General features: G+C 43.8%; 1 protein-coding gene across 1 annotated transcript; it reads right to left on the bottom strand.

The window, feature by feature from the left end:
- Nucleotides 1-4,879: 4,879 nt before the first annotated feature.
- Nucleotides 4,880-27,665, bottom strand: IL1R2 (interleukin 1 receptor type 2; the record flags this gene model as incomplete). Its single annotated transcript, XM_080917484.1, has 8 exons — nt 4,880-5,064; nt 8,095-8,237; nt 10,613-10,748; nt 12,824-12,886; nt 15,723-15,894; nt 18,387-18,567; nt 24,272-24,530; nt 27,554-27,665. The coding sequence occupies 8 exons, from the start codon at nt 27,663-27,665 to the stop codon at nt 4,880-4,882; spliced, it is 1,251 nt and encodes a 416-aa protein (XP_080773610.1).
- Between the last annotated feature and the right edge of the window lie 316 nt (nt 27,666-27,981).

Raw genomic sequence — 27,981 nt, 5'->3', positions numbered from 1 at the left:
AATGTACAGACACCAGCAGCCGATGGGATCTGCAGGCAGACTGTGGTTTGCTTGTAAGTAGCCTACGAGAACCGGCCATTTTGATTTCTATCGATGCTTCCTGATTTTGATTTTTAATTCTTTTAAAAAAAAAGGAAAGGTATAAATATACAAACTATAGCTAAATAGGTTTTTTTTGTTATTATCCCAACTTTTCTACTAAGAGCACTGGTAGCCTGCAAGATTAAAGGATATGCCCAAGATCACAAAACTGATACAAGCCACTGTTGAACTTGAGCCCAGATAGCGCTTTCAATTCCTCATTTCCAACTTTCACCTCTGTCTAGATGCAGTTTAATAGCATTGTAACCAAGGCAGTCAAGCATAGAGGACAGTTTAGTCACCCGGGGTTCCACTTGGCTAGGCCTACACCCACACCCAACTCCAACAATGCTCCTAGCAACCTAGACTCCAAACTGATTCAAGCCAAGTGCACACTGACTCTGAGCAATGCGGTGTGTTCTCCCTTCTCATCAAACTTAAGACTCTATCCAGACATGCTCAGTGTGTGCCTAGGTGTGGAGGTAGAGAGACAACCCTGTCTAGCTTGCTTTTTGGATTCATTCTGTAACGATGCAAAACCGTGTCCCTAAATAAACTCCCAAGAAGGATACTCTGTTTTATCATCTTGTGAATATGCATAATTGGATGTGCATATGATTATAATCAGATGCATTATGGAATGGGCAACATAATCAGCCAGAGACTCCCTCCAACTATGCCCTAACCAAATGTCCCCTTCATTTGAATCTCATTCCAGAAAACCCTGTAAAATTTGTCGGGCCTTTAAACGTCTCACCCATAAGTCACTTCTGTCCTTTTTGACACGTGGCACTAACCTGTGCTACAAGTCTGTTTTGAATAAAGCTTCCTGGATATTTTTGAGAGTCGATGTGTAAACTAAGTTCTTTAATGAAGAGGCCAAGAAACTGGAGCCAGTCCAGATTGTGTCCACGAATAACAGAATTCTAAGGCTCTTACAAAACCCTCTATAACTTTCCATTTACATTGTCTTTGACTGATAACTGATGCATATTTTCTGAAGTCTGATTTGTATCTCTGTGACCATTCTCCTTTGCAAACAGTGGACTAAGGTAGGTTGCCAGGAACAGCTCTTGCCCTTTGCTCTTGCTTAGTTAATCCTGTCGGTGGCTGGAAAGCTGAAGACCTGCTCATCCGTGACCATTATTTATGATGAAATCAACTCACAGTGGCTCTAGATCACTGGAACAATGTCACTGAGTAGAGAAGGTAAAAGATACCTGGCCCTTGGGAACAAGTTCAAGTTGACCCCAGTACCTCTCTGGCTTGATTATTGCCTTTTTCCTATTATCAGTTACTAAAAGAGCTATGGGATATCAAAGCCCAGGCTTCCAAAGACCCTTGATCTTACCCATTAACATCGACACAGTGTGAGCGTGTAGGTAACTCGGAGTTAGTTTGCATTTGATGATCACGGACACATGTATTTTGCCTTTGCCTCCTACCCATGTTCTCACATTGAAAAGGGTGTGGGTGCTATTAGACTATGTCTTTCTAACATCCCTGTGTTGAAATTTTAACTCTCAACAGAATGGCATTGAGAGGTGAGGCCACTGGAAAGAAAGTTTTCTGTAGAAAATTGTTCTCTGCAAGGTGGGAAGCAGAGCAATCATAGTTGTGAACTCTGACCTTCCAGAGCTGTAAGAAATGAGCTCCCATTGTTTAAGCCTTTCCCCATTTATGGTAATTTTTTATAGTCACTGTCCTGGGTAGATTTTGCCAACTTGATACAAGCCATAATTAATTGGGAAGAAGAACCTCTACTGAGAAATCCTCCAACAAAATGGCAGCCAACAGATTGGAAAAGGATCTTTACCAATCCCACATCTGATAGAGGTCTAATGTCCAATATATACAAAGAACTCAAGAAGTTAAACTCCAGAGAATCAAACAATCCTATTAAAAATGGGGTACAGAGCTAAACAAAGAATTCTCAATTGAGGAATATTGAATGGCTGAGAAGCACCTAAGGAAATGTTCGACATCCCTAGTCATCAGGAAAATGCAAATTAAAATAACCCTGAGATTTCACCTCACACCAGTCAGAATGGCTAAGATCAAAAACTCAGATGACAGCAGATGCTGGTGATGATGCAGAGAAAGAGGAATACTCCTTCATTGTTAGTGGGGTTGTAAGCTGGTACAACCACTCTGGAAATCAGTCTGACAAGTTCTTCAGAAAATTGGACATAGTACTATCTGAAGACCCAGTTATTCCACTTCTGGGAATATACCCCAAAGATGCTTCAACATATAATAAGGACACATGCTCCACCATATTTCTAGCAGCCCTATTTATAATAGCCAAAAGCTTGAAAGAACCCAGATGTCCTTCAGTAGATGAATGGATACAGAAATTGTGGTATATTTACACAATGAAGTATTACTCAGCTATTACAAAACAATGAATTTATGAAATTCCTAGGAAAATTGATGAATCTAGAGAATATCATCTTGAGTGAGGTAACCCAGTCACAAAAGAACAGACATAATATGCAGTCACTGATAATTGGATACTAGCCCCAGAAATCTCTGAACACCCGAGAAACAACTCACAGACCATATGAAGCTAAAAAAAAAAAAAAAGAAAAGAAAAGAAAAGAAAGAAAGGCCCAAAAGTACAAGCCTCAGTCTTTCTTAGAAAAAAAATAAGTGTATAGCACCCTCTCAGAGTGGGGTACACATAGACCTTAAATCACTAATAATTCAAGAACTAAGAATGCAGCCTTGTGACAATTCTTGGTATTTAAAAATCATTATGTTTAATCTTTACACACCAAGAAAACTTTGACTATTTCCATGTTACATTTTGTTTTACATGTACTTTATGTTCATTGTAACTAGTAAGATTTCAATGCATACTATCAAACCTTTAAAAAAAAAATCAAGTACTGACAAAAATATATTCATAAAGTTTTATGCAAAACTTCTTTTTAAAATTTGTACATTTATCTCTGTTTTTTTAAATAAAGTTGAAAAACAAAAAAAGAACTAAAAATATTCAAAACAAAAAAAAAAGAAAAAAGAAAAGAAAAGAAAAATACCTCCATCAGAATGACTTGCTGTCAAATTGTCTTGATTAATCTTTGATGTGAAAGGACCCAGGCCACTGTGGGCGGCACCATTCTTAAACAGGTGGTCCTTGCAGAAAAGCTTGCTAAATGTGAGCCCATGTGCAAACCAATAAACAACATTTTTCCATGGTCCCTGCCTCTTCTGACTTCCTGGATGAAGTACTAAAACATGCACACTGAATCACTCTTTCTCTCCCAAGTTACTTCTGGCCATTGGGTTTTTTCATAGCAACAGAGAGCAAACTAAGACAGTAACAAAGCACGCTAGGGATGATGCCTCTAAGCTAAGTAACTTATCTAAGTTTAAACTACTCCACTGCTAGTGGGAAAATGGTGATTTCTTTTAAACAACCAATGTTTTGTTGTTCTTTAGTGTTTATACAATTTTTTGAGGATTTCGTACGTGAGCACTATATCCTTCTTCCTCGTCGCCCACACTCTCTCCCTCATTCATTTTCATCCATACCCCCAACTCCCTCTCAAATTCATGATCTAAACTTTATTATCATCCTATGTGCATATAATAACCAGCTGAGTCCATTTAGTGTTGCATATATGTGTGTGTGCATGCATGTGTGTATGTATATAGGTGTGCATGTGTGTATATGCATGTGTGTATGTATATAGGTGTGCATGTGTGTGCATGTGTGTATGTATATATGTGTGTGCATGTGCGAATATGTATATATGTGTGTATGGATATAGGTATGCACATGTGTATGAATATATATGTAAATTTGTGTGCATGTGTGTGTGCATGCATGTGTATATGTGTGTATTTATGTGCATGTGTGTGCGTGCATGTGTGTATATGTGTGCATGCATGCGTATATGGGCGCACACCCCTACAGAAGATGGAGTCTCCCTCCACAACCATTAATTAGCGGTCGACCTTTATCTAGGGATAGGGATTTGTGAAATTTCCCTGACCAACTGGTGTTGTCACGGTTAGGGTCTTGTTTAGAAGACCACATTGTGGATATTTTGAACGTGCAATTCCTTGTCCTGTATAGAAGACACTGTCTTGCAGCAGGTGCCCTGGACTTCCGGCTCTTCAATCTTTACAACCCCTCGACCCCTCTAGGACAGCCCTTAAGCCATAGGTAGGCGCATTCGTCGGAGATGGACATGTGACAGGCAATTGTCCTCTGCAGTTTTGCCCAGTGATGCTTGGCTACAAAGAGATGGTTGCTAATTTTTGAGTCACTAATCCTTGCTGATTCTTCTGGTTCAGGATTTCTTAATAATCCCTCCAGAGTCAAAATGAAAGTCGCCCTTTCTATAGGCACATTATGTCTTAACTATCTTTGTACCTTCAGTGTCCCCCATCGGCCTCACTCCACAGACTAGTTATATGAATTGACACACTTTAATTAAAAGAGTTGTGAACTTTTAAAGCATTTAAAAGTTAGCAGTCTTACTCAAGATTGTTTTAGTTGTTGTTCGAGAGGAGTTAGGAGGGACGTTACCGTACAAAGGATCATACCCAGAGGACATCTGCTCCACAAGAGGCTGTTCTTGTCTTCATACATGGGTCACAAGGGGCAGGGCTGTTCACACTCCCTTGCACATTTGCTCCCTGCACTGATTTTCAGAGAAGAGTGGAGTAGAAGATTCCAGCATCAGCTACAAACAAGGAGCTTGGCTGAAAAGCAGAGCAAAGCACAGAACCTCTAAACGGCACAGCCACCCCCCCGTAAGAAACCACACAGGTCAGCCTTGTATTACTTCATTTCCTTTATTTGGTTCGGGCCAGAAGGGAAGTCCCGGTTGTCAGTCGGTAGCTTGGTCAGTCCATACGTCTTTCCAGCCCTGTGTTTGCACCGTCTCCGAATCCATATTGTCCCCACAACCAAGATGATCAGAGACAGAGGTGCCAGCGCAATGCCCCAGGAGAACGTGGAAGAGACTGTCGAGAGAGGAGAGGACATGAGAGGGAGCATCTCTCGATGCAGGACAGGGCAGCACAAGTTGACAGGGAAGAAAAATATCAGTTTGTTTTCCTTGGTAAATGTGCACTGATTTCTGGAAGGCTCTTACAGACAGTTGAGAATGGTACCTTTGACATCAGAGAGCAAGCCAGGCTGGGAAAATCTAATTAAAGGACAAAGTAAGGAGCAGAGAGCATGGGGCTGTACCGGCTGTGGGCAGTGCATGTGAAAGGCACCTGCCTTAGTCTCTTTCAGCTGCCGGTGATGTGCCAGGGACAACCTGGACCTTGCCCGTGATCACAGGTGTCATGAGGATAGAATAGCAAACAGAGACAAAGAAGAGAAACTTTGGGTTAAGGACCTTGGATGCCAAAGTTATTTTTTGGATCCAGCTGTTGTATTGATTCCTGGGCATCTCTATTATAGAGATACAAGAAGAGATTGTGAATAATATTAAAAATGAATACGAAGACAGTGTTATTAAATATCATATTAACGAGACCAGAATTCCGCCTTTTTTAAGATATGTTCTGGCCATGTAGTTCAGGAGGACCTCAAACTTGATTCCCCCTTGTTTCAGGTCACAACTAGGGTTACAGGTATGTAAAATTTCACATTTGTTAGATGAGTAATCATATACTTGTGTGTGCACACACATGTGTATGTACACATGTGTGTGTATAAGTATAATGGTTGTAGTGTGTGTGGGGGTAGAAGTATGTTGGCACACATGGAAGTAGATATGGATGTGTAGGAGATTGTAGGGACATTTGAGGTGGGTGTATGTGGATATGTGTGGGGTGGAGTTGTATGTGTCTGTGTGTGTGTGTGTGTCTGTGTGTCTGTGTATGTATGTATATATGTGTGTGCATGTCTACATTTGTGCCAGTGTGTGTCTGTGTGTGGATCTCTGTGTCTGTATATTTCTGTGCGTATGTTCATGTATCCGTGTGTATGTGTGTGTGTCTGTATGTGTGTTTATCTGTGTATCTGTGTGTAAGTGTGTGTGTCTGTGTATGTGTATGCCTCTGTGTGTGTCTGTGTATGTCTGTGTGTATGTATATCTGTGTGTATGTGTGTATATGTATTTATGAGTGTCTGTGTGTGTGTGTGTTTGTGTGTGTCTGTCTGTGTGTCTGTCTGTCTTCTGTCTCCTCCTAGCCCTGCAATAGCAGGTACATGTTACAATTACCAGCTCTTTAAATGGGTGCCTGACATCTGAACCCAGGTCCATTCTACCTGTTGAGGTTCTATCTCCCAAGTGTCCGAGTACACATTTTAAGCTATAATTTGCCGTGTCCTATGCAGGAATTAAGAGGATCTCATGCTGGTTCTACGAAGGATTCTCACGCTATCTTGCAATTCCACATGGATGGGCATTATATGAAACTGTCATTTCCTCAGAAACAAGTAGCACTTGCCCCTCGATCCTAATGTCTGCAAGGAGCCGGGGCAATTGCAGTCTGGGGATGCTCAGGAGACCGTGGTGGTTCCTGAATGTGACAAGAGATGTTACTTATGGTCTAGTAGAGGCTTGGGTAGGTGGACACTGGGAGGGTAAAGAGCTGAAATGGAGATGTATTTCATATCCATTGCCATTCTGAGGTTTGACCAAAGCATCTTCCTCATTTAAACTATGTCCATAGCTGCCTCCCTGGCTGTGAAAACTACTGTGGACCAAAGGCATCTTGCTGGCTGCTGCTCCAGAGCTGCATTCGGAATCCTCTCTCGGATCCTGTGCGCTGTCAGCAGAAACTTTATTCACCGCACCTCACTTCCCTGTTCAACACTCAAACAATAACTTTTAATTGTTGGTTTTTTTCCTTTGTGAAATGTCCTTGGACACTGTACTTATTTCCTGCTATTTGATGGCTTTGACCTGACAGCTGCCTGCTGCCCTGAAATCCTGGTCTACACAAAACAGGACAGAGATCTTCAGTGTCATGTTCAAGATTAGGAGTGATCCACCACCTTCTAGAGACCATATGAATGTCAGCAGACCCTGGTGCTCCAAGGCAGAACCCCAGGGGGACACAGGGTGTTCTGTTCACTGCAGATTTTTATGTTGGCTACAAGTGATTTCAACTTAGTTTTTATTTTTCTCTGAATATAATTTCCCAATGCCAAATGTCCACCTTACTGACAATTAATTCCTTTTAAAGCAGAGGTTTGTGGGGCAGGGAAGTGGCTCAGTAGATAAGTGTTTACCGACAGAGGCATTGGTCTCCAGCAGTTACACATATGCAAAGTGGATGTGACACCCGGCTTGGAAGCCCAGCACCCAGGAGACAGGTAGCAGGGAACCCTGGACCTGTGACCTCTGGGTTAGAGTGAGTGACCCTGCCTAAATAAATAAAATGTAGAGTGATTGAGGGAGACTCCATCTCTGGCTTCACACACACAGAGAGGGGGGGGGGGAGAAAGAGAGAGAGAGGAAAAGAGGAGAAGGGAGGTTCACTGAACATGTACTCATATGAACACACATACATATGTGCACATACACCACATTGACATGCTAAAAGGAAGAGGAGGAAGAGAAGGAGCTGGTGGAGCAGAGGAAATATCTCAGTCCATGCAGTGTGTGCTTGTACAAACACAAGGACCTCAGTTTGAGTTCGCAGCAGCCACATAAAAGCCTAGTGCACACATTTATAACCTGAACTCTGGGGTGGAGATGGGCAGTCTAACCAATTCAGTGTGTTCTGCAGTCAGCGAGAGACTCTGTCTCAAAACATATGTGGTTGAGAACAATTGTGGAAGATGTCCAACATCCATTTATGGCCCCTACACTCATGTGAACACACATACACACACATGAACATGCATGTACAATACACACATGTGAACATGTATGTACAGCACACACTCTGTCTCACATACACACAGTTTGAAGTTTGCTTTCAGTGCTCTACAAGGAGACATCTAAACAATGGGTACTTCCATCCAGCATCTAGAAAGCATTCAATGAATTGTTTTTTTTTTTTTTTCAGTGTTCCCCAGATACATACCTTCTTTGACCATAGTATGGAGTGACTGAGAACTCCGTGGATTCGATGCAACACATTTAAAATCTGTATTCAGATCCTCTCTTGTGACTGGATCAAAAATCAGTGACACTTCCACATAGTTCTCTTCATTCTCCGAGTACTGGCTGGGTGAGAAGATATTCAATTGAGCATGAGGTGTGTATGCAGAGTATGATATTCATATGTAGAATACAGTATATGTATGTAGAGCATGATGTACATATTCAGAGCATGATGCACAATATGTAGAGCATGATGTATGTATGCAGAGCATGATGTATGTATGCAGAGCATGATATATGTATGCAGAGCATGATGTATGTATGCAGAGCATGATGTACTATGCAGAGCATGATGTATGTATGCAGAGCATGATGTATGTATGCAGAGCATGACGTACTATGCAGAGCATGATGTATGTATGCAGAGCATGATGTATGTATGCAGAGCATGATGTATGTATGCAGAGCATGATGTATGTATGCAGAGCATAATGTATGTATGCAGAGCATGATATATGTATGCAGAGCATGATATATGTATGCAGAGCATGATGTATGTATGCAGAGCATGACGTACTATGCAGAGCATGACGTAGTATGCAAAGCATGATGTATGTATGCAGAGCATGATGTATGTATGCAGAGCATGATGTACTATGCAGAGCATGATGTATGTATGCAGAGCATGATGTATGTATGCAGAGCATGACGTACTATGCAGAGCATGATGTATGTATGCAGAGCATGATGTATGTATGCAGAGCATGATGTATGTATGCAGAGCATGATGTATGTATGCAGAGCATAATGTACGTATGCAGAGCATAATGTATTATGTATGTAGAGCATGATGTATGTATATAGAGAATGATATACATATGTAGAACATGATGTATGTATTAGAGCATGTTGTATGTATTAGAGCATGTTGTATATATGTAGAGCATGGTGTACACATGTAGATCTTGGTGTACATATGCAGAGCATGATGCATGTAACTAAAGTAGACTTGTCCTTTACAGGATTGACAGGGACACATCCTCCAATTAGACACATCTGTTGTATTGAAACTGACCACAACTGTAGCATTCTGAGAACTTGCCATCATGTGTGATGCTTCTCTGAGAGACATGTGTCCTTGATGCTGCTGTCCTTTGGAACAGGACATCTGTCTTAATAAAAGCGCATGCCCTCCTCTTGGTTTAGTTGGGAAACTTCATTTGGGGGAGGCCAAAAATACCTTCAATAATCAAGTAGGAACAGAAAAATCTAGTTTGAGAAATGTGGCCTTCTCACCGGTTGGTGAGACAGTGGGAGTTTCCAGAACCCCATCCCTCAAGGGTGTCCTCCCTAAAAGGGAAAGGAGTACAGGCCAGAGGCATCAGACGGTCCAGGGAAGGTTCTAGTCAAGGTGGCTCCCTTGTGTGATGTGAACAGACACCAAAGAAATCCCATTGCTGTCCATTCACGTGAGGAAGGCATCTCTGAGCTAAGCAGCCTCAGTCCACTAACACCGGACACTGATGGCAGCTAAGTCTTTGACAACAGACACTGGAAGCCAAGAATTACACTACCGAGCATCACTTTCATCCAGTAATTGTATCCATTTTTTAAAAATGTCCGCAAACCTTCTCCAAAAGGCAGAAGAGTGACAAGCGGGTCCAGTCCAAATAGCAAGATACAACTTGAAATCCAGACTAATTCCAAGTAACTGGACGACAATTTAAAAAGTGCTCAAAATTTCGAACTCTGTCTCCCTCCCTTTCAGCTTTCAACGTGCAAAAACTGAAACAGGAGATGGGTGTTTATATACAGCCATCTCTCCCTCTCCCTCTCCCCCTCTCCCCCTCTCTCTCCCTCTCTCCCTCTCCCCTCTCTCCCTCTCTCTCTCTCTCTCCCTCTCTCCCTCTCTCTCCCTCTCTCCTTCTCTCCTTCTTCCTCTTTCTCCTCTCTCTCTCTCTCTCTCTCTCTCTCTCTCTCTCTCTCTCTCTCTCTCTCTACTTTAGAGATACATCAGACCCTGTATCTAGTACAGATACTGTGTCAAGCCCTTAAAACATTTATGAAGGCTTGTAAAGATTTTTGAGTAATGAGTGAAACAAAGTGAAAAATGGAAATTCTAAAATATTTTAGGCATGCAAAAAAAACACGTGAAATGTAAATAAATAAAATAACCAATAAAATAAAATATCAAGAAAAATACTTTACGAGCTAACTGTAAACTTCAACTCACTGAAGTCTAAAGAACACTTGGTGGTTAAAGACAATGTTGAGCAAAATTTAATATTTTAAAGCTCTAAATCCCTAACAGTTCATAACCTTATTAAAGGTTATTTTTAGCACAACATATATAAACATTATATTATATATTATATACATCAATATTTTATATTTTATATAATATTAAATATATGTATATCTGTCATATGAACAGGCCCTGAGTGTAACATGTCCTCCAGAAGAAAATAAATCACAGCAGAGGACCCCCACCCACTTACTGGTGTAGCCCCTCGGTCACACGGCCTCTTGGGTAGGCCACTGAGATAAATGTGCTGTTGGCCATCCACCACACAATGGTGTTGGAAGATGTACCAGTTCCCAGAAACACCTTGCACGGGACTATCAGTCTTGACCCTGGGAATAACAAGATATAACACATAACCGTCAGAACTCCTGGGGGGAAAAGGGTCACCTTGCCTCACAATCCTCAGCATGGACCCTTGCTTGTCTTCTCAAATGCCCTCCATAAGCCAACCTTTTCTGTAGACGCAAATGTAGTTTCCTTACGTGTCCTCAGGAAAGCTTTACCACTTATTGACCAAATGTCTCTGGCACCATCCACTGGTCTATGCAACAGGCAAAAGCCCCAGAGCACATGGAGTTAGATGGTTTCACTGAGGCCACTGTGATCGTACAGAGCATCCACTACTCAAGAGCTGTTCCTTCCACAACAGACGCTACCTAAAAATCCCCTCCTGTGTGACTCTTTCTCTGGCCATTGCTGGTCTCAGCTTTCCATTTTCCCGATGGGATGCTCCATTCCAAGAAGGCCTAGGCTTAGAATTAACCCGTTGAAAGCCAGTGGCATAGTCTAAGCACTGGACTTTCTCTACAGTCATGCGCTCTGATGGTGCCAATCCCTTGCCTCAGTCATAGGGGATGGTTTTTCTTTCTGAGTCACCAAAAGGGAGATGAAGAAAAAGAAGACTCACTTCTTACTCTTGAAGATACAGCTTCTACAGTTTGCCAGTTAGTTTGTCTGCCCACTCCCCATCACACTCAGATAGCGTCAGCTCCTCTCCATCCCTTCTTGTCCCTGGGACTTTAAATGCTCCCCACCAGCTATAGCAATCGTTACATCTAGGCCATCCCTACATAAAGTACAGAAAGCCTGACCCCATGCCCAGAGCTGGGATAAAACAAAACAAACAAGCAAAACGTAGTCATGAAACTGCACCACGCACCGCAGTGCCTTCAAAGCAACAGATGAGACTGGGCTCCACTTAGCTGGAGAGTACCTGAGACCCAGCAAACTGGGAACCAGGACCAATCGCTGTCTCCATCACTCTGGCTTGCAAGAGGACAGTCAGATAAGCAAGAGGAACACAAGCAATTTGAACCCCTGCACCCCTACCTCTATGGCCTCCAGGTTAACTTTAACATTTAAACCCAACCCCAAGGAAAACTAATGCTAATGTTTTGTTTTAAAGCAGATGCTGACACTGGGGCTGGGTTGGGGGCGTCAGTGAGGGGGGAGCTGGAGCTATGGTTCAGCGGTTAAGAGCACTGCCTGCTCTTCCAGAGGTCCTGAGTTCAATTCCCAGCAACCACATGGTGGCTCACAGCCATCTGTAATGAGATCCTATACCCTCTTCAAGTGTGTCTGAAGACAGCTAAAGTGTACACCTATAATACATAAAATAAAATCTTTAAAAGTTAAAAATAAACAGACTCTGAAGCCAGAACTTGATGCATGAGCACCAGAATTATAAAATGTGTACGGTTCATAGCACGCACACGAAAGGGTGTGTACATATCAGTTTGCAGGCACACAAACCAAAATCTGCCAGCTTTTCCTGTAGTAAATAGTAGAAAGAAGACCTTTGTAGAGAGTTGGCCTTGACAAGGGATAGGCTCCCACCGGGCAGAATAGATGTTCAACAAACGAGCAGCCCTTCCCTACTGAGAGCTTCAGAAAGTCTGTCCACAGTTCACTCCAGCGCCTTCACTGGCCACCCACTATGGACCATCCAACGAGTTTTTTGGCCAGGACATCCTGCACCAGCAGGGGGGTAAAACCAGAAAACCCTTTTGCTCCCACCATGGATGGATAGACCAGCTACTCTAAATACAGGAAACTGTAGTCGCTGTTGGCTCTGTTTGACAGTCTTATAGGGATGCTGAGCAGCGGCTAAATATGGAGAACATAAATGAATGAAGTCAAGTGGACGAAAGATGCCAGCAGTGGAGACCCCTTCCTACAGCTAATAACTCTTGCAAATTTATTTTCTCCCCCACACTTAGGTTTTTCTGGTTACGACTTTCAGAAAATGAAGTATCATTGCTCTACGTATCCTGGTTCCTGGGCTCCACTGAGGCAGTGTGTACCCAAAGCCCTAATGTGGTCAGCAGACACAGGCCTCCCCAACCTCTGTTGATTTCAGGCACCACCATGGGCACATGGGTAAAACAATTCTTGAGGTCTTTACCCAGAGATGCTGGTATGGTCTCCAGGGGAGAAATGATCACAGGAATGGGCTCCGTGGTTGTTCCTGAGAAGGTTGAAAGGAAAAGAGATTGCATCAGGGGGAAGCCTTGGTTTCCAGGACAGATTCTGATTTCCTTGTTTAGCTAATTAAGTGGCCCTTCCCTAAGTGACCAGACATTGTGAGAATCAGCCTGTGTCTGGCAAAGGAAACGGGCTCTCCATGAAATTGAACATCTTAAGCCAATGCTTTTCCCGGCAGAGACGTTACTGGAAGAGGTCACTGGTTACACATTCCCCTGGCAGATGGTCTTTGTTATCTGCTCTGTCATGAACAATGAGCTACTCCTCTCCCAGGCTTCCTGCGTGCACCCTGATGGTACCCACAGGATGGGTTTGGCTTCTTCTTCAAGAGCAGGCACGGGGGCTGGAGAATGGGTTAGAGAGACGTGTGTGTATTAGACTAATCCCAAACTGGGTACTAAATTCAGTGACACACCTTGGTCACTGAAGTCTTATGAACTAAGGTGGTGAACTCTTTTAGGGAGGCCGGAGTGGGCCTCCAAGAGATTCGAACCAGCTTAAAGAAACTGAGCACCTGAAGTGAAGGGTCCCGCTGGGGTGAGTGGTGGGGTCCCGCTGGGGTGAGTGGTGGGGTCCCGCTGGGGTGAGTGGTGGGGTCCCGCTGGGGTGAGTGGTCGGTTGGGAGCCATCCCTCCCCTGGCCTCACGGTTCTTGTTTTTGCTACTAAAAGGCACTTAAATTACCGCAGGACATAAGCACCAGATGAGAGGACAGTGTAGCTTAAGGAACAGATGGCTTTTCAGCTGGGCAAGTGGCAAGTGGTCAGGTCAGCGATGTCACAAATAACAACTCCAAGGAGACAGGCAGGCTTGGGAAATATAGACTATAGCACTGCAAGCTCCCAAGCTCCTGTTTATCGGGATCTTCGGAGGGCCTTAGACTGTCCTGTGTGGGTACTACTGAGTCTGGGGGCGGGGCGGGGACAGGGCGGTCCGCTCAGACTGCGCATGTAGAGTCTACCTGTGTGAGGATCACTCGGATTGTGTGTGTGAGGAGTACTCAGGTAACGCTACTGATTCTGGTTCAGGGCCTTCAATTTTTTTTTTTTTTCTATCTTGTGTGCAACTCATCAAATTTTATTTGATTTTTTCATTAATTTTTTTTTTCGTACTTGCTTTTACATCCTGCTCACTGCACCCCTCCAAATTACCTGCTCCCACAATTCCTTCCCTTTCCCCCTCCCTTCTCCTCTGAGCAGGTGTCCGCCACCCCCATTCCGGTATTCCCCACACCCCAGGACTTCAAGTCTCTGCAAAGCTAGGTGCTTCCTTTCCCACTGAAGCCAGACAAGGCGGCCCCATTTAAGAACCACTGTATGGCCCTAGTTTGACAACTCCGTACAATACTCGGGTCTGCCGCCCCCTAGCGTTCCTGTGCAGTATCACACAAACACATGGTGTAGCCCGTTCTCAGGCACCACCCTGAACTGAGTGAAGGTGAGCCTGTTCTCTTCTCACGGGACAGGATAACAAGTTTATTCCAGAGGCTTCGGGTCAGGCAGAGTAGTGACACAAAAGAGTCTCTAGGGCTCAGATATTTTACTCTATTCTCTTTCCCCTCACTTTCTCTCCAGCACATGAGAGTTAAGGATGATAGACAGCAAACGGCTGTTAAATGCTGGCCAGCCCTGCCTATCATGGTTTTTTTCTCGGGTATAATCTGTCCTGGGCATAGGCTGAGCATCACTTCTCCGAGTTTTCAAAAATCTAAATTACTCTAAAACCGGAAACTTGTGAAGCAACCATATAATGCTGCGCATAGAAAATTCCATACTGTAAAACATTGTTTTGATGCACAGAATTAACTAAAACGCTGTGATAGTTGACCTGGTGGTATTCATGAGTGATCTCAACATGGAAACGCTACAATAGGTTCTTTAGTCAGAAGCCAGAATGTAGCGCTGGACCACACAGACGTTCTAAGTATAGCCAAAGACCCTGTCTCAAAAAAAAAAAAAAAAAAAGTAAATAAAATATCATTTCAAACAATCTTTCTGTTATGTATGAAGCATAAACTAATTTCAAGTTTAAACTTGTTCCTAGCCCCAAGATCTCATTACGCTGGTGAAAATATGCCAATTCTTGACCAAAAAAAAAAAAATCAAGATTTAGAAGGTTTCTGTTATGCTCTCAAGCAGGTGGTGGTCAGCCTGTCCAAAGGGCCGCTGGTTCAGTCACTGGATAAGCGACCAGATGACTCTGAACAGGCTGTGCCCAATGCTCAGCACCCTGTCAAAAACCCAGTAAAACAGTGCTTCTAGTCCTTCCTAAAGATGGGACCCTTTAATTGTGACACAGTTCCTCAGGTTGTCATTTTGTGTCAGCCATAAAGTTATTTAGTTGCTACTTTCTAACTGGAATTTGCTACTGTTGTGAATTGTGTTGCAAACACCTGACATGGAGGATAGGCGACATCCCGCCCCAAAGGGGTCGTGACTCTCAGGCTGAGAATCACTGCAGTGAACTCCCCGTGCCTCAGAAGTATATACAAAGGCCTGGCATGAGTGTCCTGACCAGCTCAGAATGCTCGAACCTTCCATTTCCCGGGACCCCTTGGTTTGGCCCCCCTCTACTGGTGAGTTTTAGCCTTGCAACTTTTAAATACTTAAATCTCCTGCCCAGGAATTAATTCTTAGAACTCACTTGCAGTATATTTCTTAAAGTATCATGTCCGTGTTTCAGTAACATTTAGAATAGTTGGCATACACATTTCCTTTTTCCTTCATGCCAAAGATGTTTGAGGGTTTCTAGGTGATTCAGAATGCATTACAAAGCTGCTTCTAGAACTAGGCAAGACAGGTACCTCAGTGGAGTATTTACCTTTGACCCGGAGTTCAATATTCCTAGTGATGTTGTATTCCTTGCCCTTGTAGGTAAATGGCATAACACATCTGTAATAGCCTGCATCGTCCATGGATGTGTTGGATATCAGGAGGTGTGTGGGGTCTCCTGCACTCAGAAATTTATTGCCTTTATCCAAGAGGATGGAGCCCTTGGGGGGAAATGTATCTTAAAGTTACATTATAGAATAACATATCCCTTGAACATTGCGTGTAATATCATTGTTATCAATCAATGTGAAATCTACAACTCAAGAATCTCCCTGGCATATACTTACTTTGACCATTTTGTCTTTGGAGCACATTTTAAACTGTATTGTTGGAGAAATGTTGGGGGTTGTTCCCCCTTGAGGCAGAACCTTGTCATGTAGCCCACACTAGCCTTAAACTCTTGGTTCTCCTGCCTATGTATCCAGGCTACTGGGATGACCTGGGTGTACCTCCATACCCCAGTTAGAAAAGGGAATACATTTTTAAGATTAAGTTATTTTAAACCATTTAAGTACAAATAACATAATTACGGTCTAACTAACTGAACAATGTCAAGGAAATTCACTACTAAACAGCCAGAAAGACACGAAAAACTATGGCCGCAAGTGACCATGTTAGGGAAATTCTTTTTAAAATCATTTCAATTTTAGGAGTTACTACAAGAGAGAAAATTTTGTAAGTAAATAAATAGGAGAGATGGGGTCCACATTCTCATAAAGACACAGAATCCTGTAGGTTCTTGGCAAAACAGAGCCCTCGGGAGCAAGGCCTGCAGGGAAATGGATGACGTAGGTCAGGGGAAAACATCCTGAGCATTTCGTAGGCTTCAGTAGATTGCTTTGTAAACCATGAAAAGCCTATGCATGGTGTTATGTGCCTATAATCTCAGCACCTAAGAAACTGAGGCAGGAGAATTATAAGTCTGAGGCCAGACTGAGCCACATAGTCACACCTGTCAAAGGTGGGGGAAGGGATAATGAGGAAGAAAAAGAGGAAAAGAGGGACTGGTGGGAAGGAGGGAGGGGATGGGAAGAAGGGAGGGCTGGGAATGAAAGAGGAGGGTAAAAAGGAGGGAGGGGTGAGAAGAAGGGGGGGTAGGAAGGAGAGAGGGGGTACGGAGGGGGGGGATAAAATGTGATCAAAGCTCAAGGCTTTTAGTAATAAAGTAGAACCCAGGGTGATGTCATAATCTTACACTCGGTGGGTCACACACAAAACTGAGACTGTCATGGCCCTTCCTCAAAATATATTTAATTAAATGGGAGATCTCACAGCCCCCAGCTTGTGTTGACAAATATGAACACAGGGTACGATATCACAACTGTCCTATAAACTTAGACAGTTTCTTCTGTCCCCGGCAACTGGAAAGGGGAGAAGGTCCTGCCTCCGAGGTTAGAATAGGAAGAGCATAGTAGGTGCTCAGCAGTGTTCGGAGGATTGTGTAGGAAGTGGCTATTGTTAACATCACATGCCAGCCCCGTTTATTATGCATGGTACAGGTGCATTCGTGGTGCTCCTTTCTCCATCCCTAACCTTCAAAACAATGGCAGGTAGCTGCAATTGCTCACAGCAAAAACAGGTTCAAGACAGGAAGGTTTCCAACCCACACATGTTGTTTCCAGAGCTGTGGTTCATCCTCCGCAGGGCTCCCCTGCATTTGTCCTCTGCCTGCTCTCTCTAAACCAAGAGAAGGCTCTCTGCAGCTCAATAGACTTATCTACAGGCACAAAGTACTTTCAGAAAAGCATTTCAAAGTTTTTAATATCGCATTGTTATAAAGTGTGTGTGTGTGTGTGTGTGTGTGTGCATCTTGATGTTAATACCAGTCAGCCAATTATCCTATTGATTAAAGTGCGAATTCTTATGAATGACTAAAGGAATACTAGACTTCTCAGCATCTCTCTATGGTCTGTATCAGAGGTTGACAAGTCCTTTCAGATAAGAGCCAGATAAGACATATTTTGTTCCCCTCATAGACTGCATGGTCTCTGTCACAACCATATAGTGGTACAGACACAGACAATCCGTAAGTGGAAGCCCTAATACAAATGTGCTTATGACACGGAAGTCAACGGTGGAGTGTGCTGAAGTGGTCTTTTCTTTCTCTTTCAAGTATTTACAACCTGAAAATTCTCCATCCTTGATACACAGAGACAGGCGACAGCTCTGTATGGCTATAATTTGCAGCCTGTGCTGGAAACAGCGATGTCTCCTAAAGAAGCAATGACCTCGGAAAGAAACCATAAAACACTCGCTACTTTATTAAGAAGACAAAGGAGAAACTGTAGCAATATTTACTCCTGCAACCCAAAAGTTGTCTTCTGCTTTTAAAAAAGATATTTTTAACATGGATATAAATTTTTTCTAGAAAAAAAATGGACTTTTGGATTTTTTTTCCCTAGTTATTTTTAGGAAAGCGACACACAAAAGTATCTTAGCAGCTGTTGATTCTGAAATCATTTCGTGGTCTTCCTGCATGAACCTTGCCCAACCCACACAACACTAATGGTCGCCATTTTAATTAATATTATATTTCTAAATATGTAATTATCTGTCTGTCCACATGAATATATTGTCTTCAGTCAGGTTTTTACATATGCGTTCTACAACCATTGAGACATATTTTAGTGGCACACACATTCCGAAGCATTACCTTATACCACTGTATTTTCCTATCAGTTTTGCTGGGGCTGAATTCTTTCAGGTCAGGGCACACTAGTAACCCAGTGGTGGAGACAGCTGAGATTTGCAAGTAGGAGATGAGGGGGAAAGACGCTTCAGTATTCTTAAAGACCTTGAGTTCCACGGACATTTGCTCACAGTGGGATGCGTTTCTAATTGTTTGTTAAGGAAAAAGAAAGAGGCAATGAATGCAAAGACAGAAATACAAAATCAATGAAAGTAAGAACATATCCCTCCCCTGTCACACCCCGTCTGCACCACCTTGTTGAGTATGGCTCACCTCCCGTTCCTTTTACTTCTTGAGATACTAAAGCATCACATCTAACCGCTATCTACAAGATGTGTGCCCTGGGCTTCTCATGAAGTCCCAGTGCAGAAGATTTATTCCTGCACCCAGGACACTGAGATTCCCCCTAAGAATGCTTTACCAACTGATTTCTAGTTTCAGAAAACTGCTGAGAACTTTTTGTTTGGACTCAAAGAAATAAAAAATAAAAATAAATAAAAAATAAAGTTAAACAAAACTTCATAGCAGGGGGTTAGAGGAAACAACTAATTTGGAAAGATGACTTGGTTTTTTGTCAAACCACCCATAATTCTAGGACTATGATGTGAGCAGGGAGCAAGCATTCAGGGAAGACTTGAGCAGACCAAGTGTTGTCCTTAGAACTGAGAAAAGGCCAGAGGTAAAAGAAATATTGATGGGAACATGAGGGGAAATGGATGAAGAAACAAAAAAAATTAATTAAATTGAATGTTTAAAATAGAAAACAAGGAGCTGGCAGGTAGACCATGTGCTCAGCCTGGAGGAGGCTCAGCATTTAACTGCAGCATCCAGAGAGAGAGAGAGAGAGAGAGAGAGAGAGAGAGAGAGAGAGAGAGAGAGAGAGAGAGAGAGATATGAAACAAAACAAAATAGATAAAATATAATTTATCAGCTAAGACCCTCAGATGAATAGCTACCTAAGATAAATAACACACCAACTGAGACCATGAGAATCAATTGCAAATATGGTATAAAAGTTACTTCTTTAAAAAAAAAAAAAAAGCCTAACAATACCTAACAATATATATATCCAAAGATGTGGACCTCATGAGCTGCAGCTTTCTGCCTGGCAAGGTACACCCCCTGATGTAGTAATGGCATGGCTCTAACAGTGTCTTAGTTAGGGTTTTACTTCTGTGAACAGACACCATGACCAAGACAACTCTTATGAGGACAACATTTAATTGGGGCTGGCTTACAGGTTCAGAAACTCAGTCCATTATCTTCAAGACAGGAACATGGCAGCATCCAGGCAGGCATGACAGGGCTGAGAGGTTCTACATGTTCATCTAAAGGCTACTAGTGGAAGACTGACTTCCAGGCAGCTAAGGTGAGGGTCTTAAGCCCATGCCCACAGTGATCCACCTACTCCAACAAGGCCATATCTTCTAATGGTGCCACTCCCTGGGTCAAGCATTCGCAAATCATCACATTGAGGTAACCAACTGCTCTCTGGGTGGATCTTGATTCTGTAAAACTTGCTCTCCCAGGCTAGAGAGGTCGTAGGTCCTAAGCAAAAACTTACTGCTATTGTTTTGTTAAACAGGCGTGGTGTCAAGCTGCCTTCTAAATTAAATATCTGTGTTGATACCCATCACTGAAAGCTGCTCTCAGTCTTCACCAGAGAAGCCTCTGTTTTCAGTGGATGGCAATACAGTGAGACTCAAAGGTGGGACAAACATAAAGAATAAATGATTCTAGAGTGCTTGGCCCTACATGGGACATTCATATAACCCACTCAGAGACTCGGGGAACACTGCAAAGGAGGACCAGAAAAAAATGTAAGACCCAACGGTTAGGGAAAATGCCACAAAATTGCGTCTTCCAGACATGGTGTGGTTGCCGTATTCATAAATTCAGAACAGCTGTGGTTACCTGTGTAAGGTCGGGCTGCCTACCATTATAAAATTCTCAGGGTGGGTCATCTGAGGCCCACTCCTCACTAAGGTGAGGTGCTCACTATAGGCTGTTACTGGGTACCAGCGGAGAAGGCCGCCATCTTCTCTGTCTGTGTGGTCACTGATTAGTTACCCATGTAAATAACCACCAACTCCTGCAGACAACCATGATTAAACATGTGTCATGCACACACACACACACACACACACACACACATAAAGACATCAGAGTCGGAAGAGGATTTGAGGGAGGAAAGGGGTTTCAATGGAAAAAGAAGGCAGTGGTGGGACCAAAATCCAGTAAATACGTGTATGAAACGATCACATAAACAAGTGGTCCCATCACAGAGGTGCAAGTGAGAAGGCTGAAGAACACTTTCAGCAGCAGCTCACAACAAGCTGATCTTCAGTCTAGCAATACACATACAAGGGGTACTGATTATTCCGGTGTTTTCAACTTAAGTAAATCAAGTACAGAGTGAAGTAACCTAAGTCTCTGTAGCTGGTAAGGGACAAAAATCTAAGGCTCTTAGAAATCCCAGAAACTAGAAGTTTCTAGCAACCAAGACTGCCAGACATCCCGAGAACCCCAAGCTTGTTCACATTATTGATCTGGTAATCCTCCCACGAACAAAGCATTGAGCTCTGGGGACTTTTGTTCTGGCAGTATTATCTCGACTACTCTGAGTGACAGAAAGGCCATGTGACTTCCCGATAGCAAGAGCAAGAACAGGGCAGGGCAGTCTCTCGGGTCCTGGAACTGGGAATGCCAAAGTGTGTCTTAGCAGTTGCTGGAGATTTCCACTCTAGTTGAAGCCCAGCACGGCACAGTTGGAAGAGAAGGCAAACATTAACCAAGGCAAGGAACATTTGAACACACTGAGGTTTTCAGTATCTCCCTCAATCTCAGAGCTCCCTCTTTTCCCAACAAAAATAAGGGCATCGGCTATAATTCTTAATACAGCATAAAAACTAACTCCATGGCCAGTGTCCCTCTGTTCACCTCTCCCTAACATCAGCACTCCTCCTGAAACCCCATATGCACATTTCCCATACCTACACAGGACTGGGGCTGACATTGTCTGAACTTCCTGCTAAGGATGTCACCCTGCCTGGGTCTTCTAAGTGTCCATATCCTGGTCAATTTCTCCATAAATGAGTTGATGAAATCAAGCTGGACTCTGAAGCCAGCAGTGGGTGGATTGAGCAGCGGTCTAGGGGCAGGGCAACCTTCTGGAGGGGGACAGCTGTTCTCTAGTCAGGCCAAGGGTGTGTCCTAATCCCTTCAGAAGAACGGTGACAGAAACTACTAAGATTGCCAATATGAAGCCAACAACTTTACCCTTTGAGGAGCAGCAGGATGTGTCCATGCTGAAGAAAGAATTATCTTTTCAACAAACGGTGTTGAGAAAGCAAGAGGGCCCATGCAAAAACAGACCTGCATCCTGGACTCACACCGAATACAAAAACTAGCTCAAAGCACCATCAGGCCTGAAACGTAGGCGGTAAATTTCTAAGTTTATAGGAAGGGTACGAAGGGAAAAGCTTTATTACTTCGAAATCATCTGTGATTCCCTCAACCCAGAAAACACAGACACAAGAAGAGAAAAAAATCTAGTTTAGAATTTTCAAAAATGTAAATGTGTTCATGAGGAGGGCACACCAATGGAGTATCTAAGCAAGCCACGGAGAGAGATAAACTATCCCCAAGTCATACAGCTAATTAGGAGAAGACATCCCAAAATCCTGCAGAAAGCAATGCAGTTCTCAAAACCAGCAAGGACTGAAGTAGCCATTTTTCTTCCAGAAGTAGACACAGGGACTACGGAAGACAGGAAAAGCTGAAACATCAGAAAGGACAGCCAAGGACACAGGGAACCACGTCACACACGTTAGAACAGCACTGTAAAAATTAACTAAGCAACCTGCATTTTGCAGACTGTCGAGCAATAGAACCTTGTGGGGATGGAAGTCAATGCAGCTGCTGAGGAAAATCTAATAAAAGAAAATTGCCGGGTGATCCAGAAACACAAACAAAAGCTGACGTGGATACTCATAATGGTATTCTTGAAGATAGCCACAAAGCAGGACAAACCTGTGTGATCGCAGAAGGACAAATGGACAAAGAGAATGTGGGATGTTTGACCCACAAGACATCAACGGTCAGCCTTGAAAAGGAAGGGAATTCCTACGTGGGCTCTAACACTTGCAAGAACCATCTAGAAGATGTAGGTTCCTAGAGACGGAAGGTAGAGCAGTGGTTGCCAGGGGCTGGGGCAGGAAACAGATGGACAGCTGTAGCTGAATAAGGACTAAGCTTCAGTTCATGAAGAAGAGGGAGTTCTGGAGGTACATGGAGCTGGTGCCGGTGTCGCTGTGTGGAAGTGCTTAGCTTGCTTGAGCCCTTCACTTAAAGACAGTCAACACGGTAGGATTCACGTTCTATGTATCTTATAACAATTAAAAAACATTAGGATATAGAATAGGGAGATGCATGGGTTGCAGCCCCTCCTCCTGCCCCGGAACAACTTCCTGTGAATACTCGCTTTCCACATCTGTGCAGTAAGCATTTGGATTAGTCCAATGCTAAGACTCCCTCTAGTTCTAAAATTCTGCTGAGGATTTCCCATCTATATCTGGTTTCTCTACCATGTAGAGTTTACCAGTGAAAAGCTCAAAACAAGTCTCTGTCTTTCTGGGGCTCACGTTCTGATGGTGAACAAATCTTACCTACATGCACACAGAACAGACGTGTCTCTTGGGGAAAGTAACTTCGGGTAAGGGGCCAGGACTGAGTGCTGTGCCAGCTAACATGGCTACGAGAGTTCTCTCCAGAGGGGTAACATTTGAGCAGAGACCAAATTCCCCTCAGGAGGGAGGGAACTATGACCATGTCCAGATGAGGGGTTGTTCTGGTTTGCTTTCTATCACTGGCGTATGCCAGGACAAAACGTAACATAGAGAGGAAAGGGTCTATTTCAGCTTATGCCTGTCATGACGTCATGACAGGAAGTCAGGAACCTAGAGGCAGAAACTAAAGCACAGGCCGCAGGGGAACGCTGCTTACTGGCTTGTTGTACATGGCTTATTCAGCCTAGTCTCTTATACAATCCAGAACCTCTGACCAGGGATGGCATCACCCACAGCGGGTGTGGTGGTTTGAATTAGAATGGCCCCCAGAGGCTCATATGTTTGATGCTTGGTCCTTAAGGACTGGTATTACTTTGAGAGAGATTAAGTAGTGTGGCCTTGTTGGAGTGGGTGTGGCCTTGTTGGAGTGGGTGTGGCCTTGTTGAAGTGGGTGTGGCCTTGTTGTGGTGGGTATGGCTTTGTTGGGATTGGTGTGGCCTTTGGGGGGGAAATGTGTCACTGGCAGGTGGATTTGGGATCTCGAAATCTTAAGCCAAGCCCAGCGTCTCTCTCTTCATGTTGCCTGTGGATGCTCATGTAGAACTCTCAGCTAATTCTCCAGCACCATGTCTGCCTGCGTGTCCTATGCTGCCCACCACGGTGATAACGGACTAAACCTCTGATGCTGTAAGTAAGACCCAGCTAAATGTTTCCTTTTATGAGAAGTAACATGGTCATAATGTCTCTTCCACAACAGCGAAACATTAAGACATTAGGCTACTTCCTTCCACGTAAATCATTAACCAGAAATATGTTTTACGAATTTGCCTATAAGCCAGTCTGATGAAAACAATTACTCAAGTGAGATTCCTTCTTCCAAGGTGAAGCTAGTGACAGAAAAAAAAAATATGTATATGTATATATACATATACATTCCTAACCAGCACAGGAGTTTTGCAGAGACACAATAGCAATTCATGTACTTTGAGAGTACAATTGTCACTGCAAACCTTAGCATCCCTTCTGCCTGCAGCCACACTGCCCAGTCCCAGATTTTCTTACCTGAACGTGCAAATGTAGGTGCCAGAGTCGTGCTGCACTGCTGGCAGAACCCAGAGCCTGTCACCCTTCACCCACATCCTTGACTCGTCTCCTGGGGTCAGCTGAGAAGAGCCCAGTCTGTGCCAGGTCAGAAGGCTGCGGGAACTGCTGGAGGCTTCTGAATGAGGTACCAGGGGACACCTCAGAACCACGGGCTCGCCTTCCAGCCTCAGTTCAGATTTGAGATCTCTGCCACGAAACTGGCAATTGTCCCCGTGGACTACAAGTCAGAAATAATAGGCGTTAAATCCCAAACCTGCTCACATCACAAAACAAGTTTCCAAAATGAGGATGGCCCCAACCCAGGGATACAGGGCACATCTAAGCAAGATTCTGCATGATCCCAGCAAAGTGACCTGCACCCAGGTCCCCATGAACAGAAACCTCTATTCCTGTGACTTCAGACTTCCCAAATGGTAACCTGGGACCATCAATTTTGATTACTATCCTGAAGAGACAGACAAATCAGGTTCATGTTGTGTTTTTATAAATTGGAGGGTGGAAATTCTTTAGCATCTACATCAGAAGGCTCACAAGCATCTGTAACTCTAACTACAAGTGACCTAACACTCTCTTCTAGCCTTCGAAGACACCTACACACACACACACACACACACACACACACACACATAGTACCACCACCACCACTACACCACACACACACACACACACACAGTACCACCACCACCACTATACCACACACTACACCACACACACACACACACACACAGTACCACCACCACCACTACACCACACACACACACACACACAGTACCACCACCACCACTACACCACACACACACACACATACATACAATACCACCACCACCACTACACCACACACTACACCACACACACACACACACACACACACACATACAGTACCACCACCACCACTACACCACATACTACACCACACACACACACTCACACACATACACACAAATAAAGGCAAATTTTTAAATCTTTTCTTAAAGATTTAAATACAGGCTCACTTCTCATTTGTTGATATTCAAAGCTGAACTATCTAAATAGAGGTAGAAGGGATTGGTTGTAACAGACTATACGTTTCAAGTCGGAGGTATGACAGCCAAAAAGACTCCACTTTATGTTATGTTTCCATCTTATTACCCACTAAACATTTGTTTCTGACCCCAGCCACTGAACGATAAGTTTCTAGTAACTCTGACTCCCATCCAGAAATACACAGCTGTGGCCATCTCCTTATGATATGACTACTTTGGGGAAGGGAGGGCTTCTGCAACCTTCTTATGCAGACATTCAAGGACTACTTTGAAGTTGCCTTGACAACCTAACCTTGGCAGAGCACAAGGCTATTGGTTTGCTTGTGCAGGTAAGTTTGTAGTTTCCACCTCTAAAGTTCTACATACCTCCATTGCTGACGGGCTCAAAAAGTTACACAACCACTTTGGAAGTCAAGTTGGAATGTTCTCAGAAAACTGGGAATAGTTCTACCTCAAGGCCCAGTTATCCAGCTCCTGGGTATATACCCAAAAGATGTTTCATCGTCTCAAAGACTCACGCTCCGCTATGTTTATAGCATATTTTTATATTTTTAGCATATTTATAGCATAGCTTTATTCATAACAGCCAGAAACTGGAAACAGCCTCAACCAAAGAATGGACAAAGAAAACGTGGCAAATGCACACAGTGGGGTGTTACTCGGCTATTTAAAAACAATGACATCATGAAATTTGCAGGCAAATGGGTGAAACCAGAAAACCTCATCTTGAGGGAGGTAACCCAGATCCAGACAAACATGGTATGTACTCACTTATAAGTAGATATTAGCCATTAAGTACAGGACAACCATTCTATGCTCCACAAACGCAAAGAAGCCAAATAACAAGGTGTGGGGGGGGGACCCTTGCATCCCACTGAGGAGAAATAGAACAGACAGGGGTATGCATAGAGGGAGGAAGCTGGGTGGGAGGTGTGGGAGGAAAGCTGGAGGGAGGATGGAGGGATGGCGGCGGCATATCTGGGATCACCCAGAAGTCTAGAACAATGGAACCTTCCAGTAATCTAAGAGATGACTCTAGCTAAGACTCCTAGGAATGAAGGCTCTGGAACCTGAAAAAGCCACCTCCAGCAAACACAAAAAGACTCCAGTGGAGAAACTGGGACACCATTCCAGCCACAGAACCTTAGACCCACAATTTTTTCTCTGCCAAAAAGATGTGCAGGGGTAACCGTGGAGCAGAAGTTGAAGGAATGGCCAACCAATGGCTGGCCCAGCCTGAGACCCATATGAGAGAGCCCACCCCTGACACTATTAATGATACTTTGCTATGCTTGCAGACAGGAGTCTAGCATAACTGTCCTCTGAGAGGCTTCACCCAGCAGTGGATGGAAACAGATGCAGAGACCCACAGCCAAACGTAAGGCAGAGCTTGGGGGATCCTATGGAAGAGGGAGAGGAAGGATTGAAGAAGCCAGAGAAGTCAAGGACACAACATGAAAATCTACAGAATCAACTAACCTTGGCTCATAGGGCCCACAGAGACCTAAAGAATACCAAACAGAGAGCATGCATGGCATAGACCGAGGCCCTGGGCACATATGTAACATATGTGCAGCTCAGTCTTCAGGTGTGTCTCCTAACAGCAGAAACAATATCTGACTCTGCTGTCTGCCTTTGGATCTCTATCCCCAGACTGGGCTGCCTTGTCTGGCTTCAATAGAAGAAGATGCTCCTAGTCTTACTGCAACTTGATATGCCAAGGTGGGTTGATATCCATGGGAGGCCTGCCCTTTTCTAAGAAGAAAGAAAAAGGAAGGCCTGGGTGAGTTGATGGGGGTGGACTGGGAGGGGAAGAGGGAGGGAAAGCTAATCTGCAATCAGGATGTAAAGTAAATAAATTAAGAAAAATCCTTCCCACACCCTACTTGGAGCAGCGGGCCTCTAATCTGACTCAGAGATTGCTGTCCTGCTAACAGAGTCAACAAAATTAACTGATTACAATCTGGATTGAGTCTGCAGTCTTCTCCCGGCATCTCAAACAACTAAATCAAGGAATCTCTGAATAAGGGCAAATTGTTCATAATCTCCGATCTCTTCCTGGAAGGACACCCCCCCCCAAACTTCAGCATAAGGACAGGGAGTATTCGTCATCGCTTGCCGAGCCATGAATATTTGTAATTTGCTGCTCATTAACAGAACCCCACTGGAAAAGTATTTTTCCTGAAGCCCTTTCCCGGCTGAAGTGATCGTTGCTCACCTGTGTGCTTCTCTGGCAAAATTGTAGGTTCAGAAACCCTTCCTGTGTGCACCACTGTCGGGACGGTGAAAGCAGAAACACCAGAGAGCAGAAACACACACAAGATGAACATTGTCCACACCAACTTCCAGAGCGCACAGGACCCTCGGAGCCTACAGGAGGAGAAAGAGGGCGGGATCAGTAGGGGTGTGAGCTTCCATGAGAAGATGGCCCTGGGGTTGGGGGTGGGGCATAGAACAGGGTCTTGAAACAGGGTCAAGAACGCTTGCTGTACATATTTTCAAATAAAGAAATCCAAAGCATTTTGTGGCTGCATTTATAAACTTGACTAACATTAAACCCCCAGGCACCTCCCAAGACCTGCCTGGAATGGAAGTGTCAGGTATCAAGTGTCTGCCTCTCCAGAAATGATCTGAGCAGTCCCTGCC

This window comes from Micromys minutus, assembly GCF_963924665.1.
Source record: "Micromys minutus genome assembly, chromosome: 5".
In the NCBI taxonomy this organism is placed as follows: domain Eukaryota; kingdom Metazoa; phylum Chordata; class Mammalia; order Rodentia; family Muridae; genus Micromys; species Micromys minutus.
The sequence above is the reverse complement of the archived record's forward strand: the minus strand, read 5'-3'. Positions and strand labels throughout refer to the sequence as shown.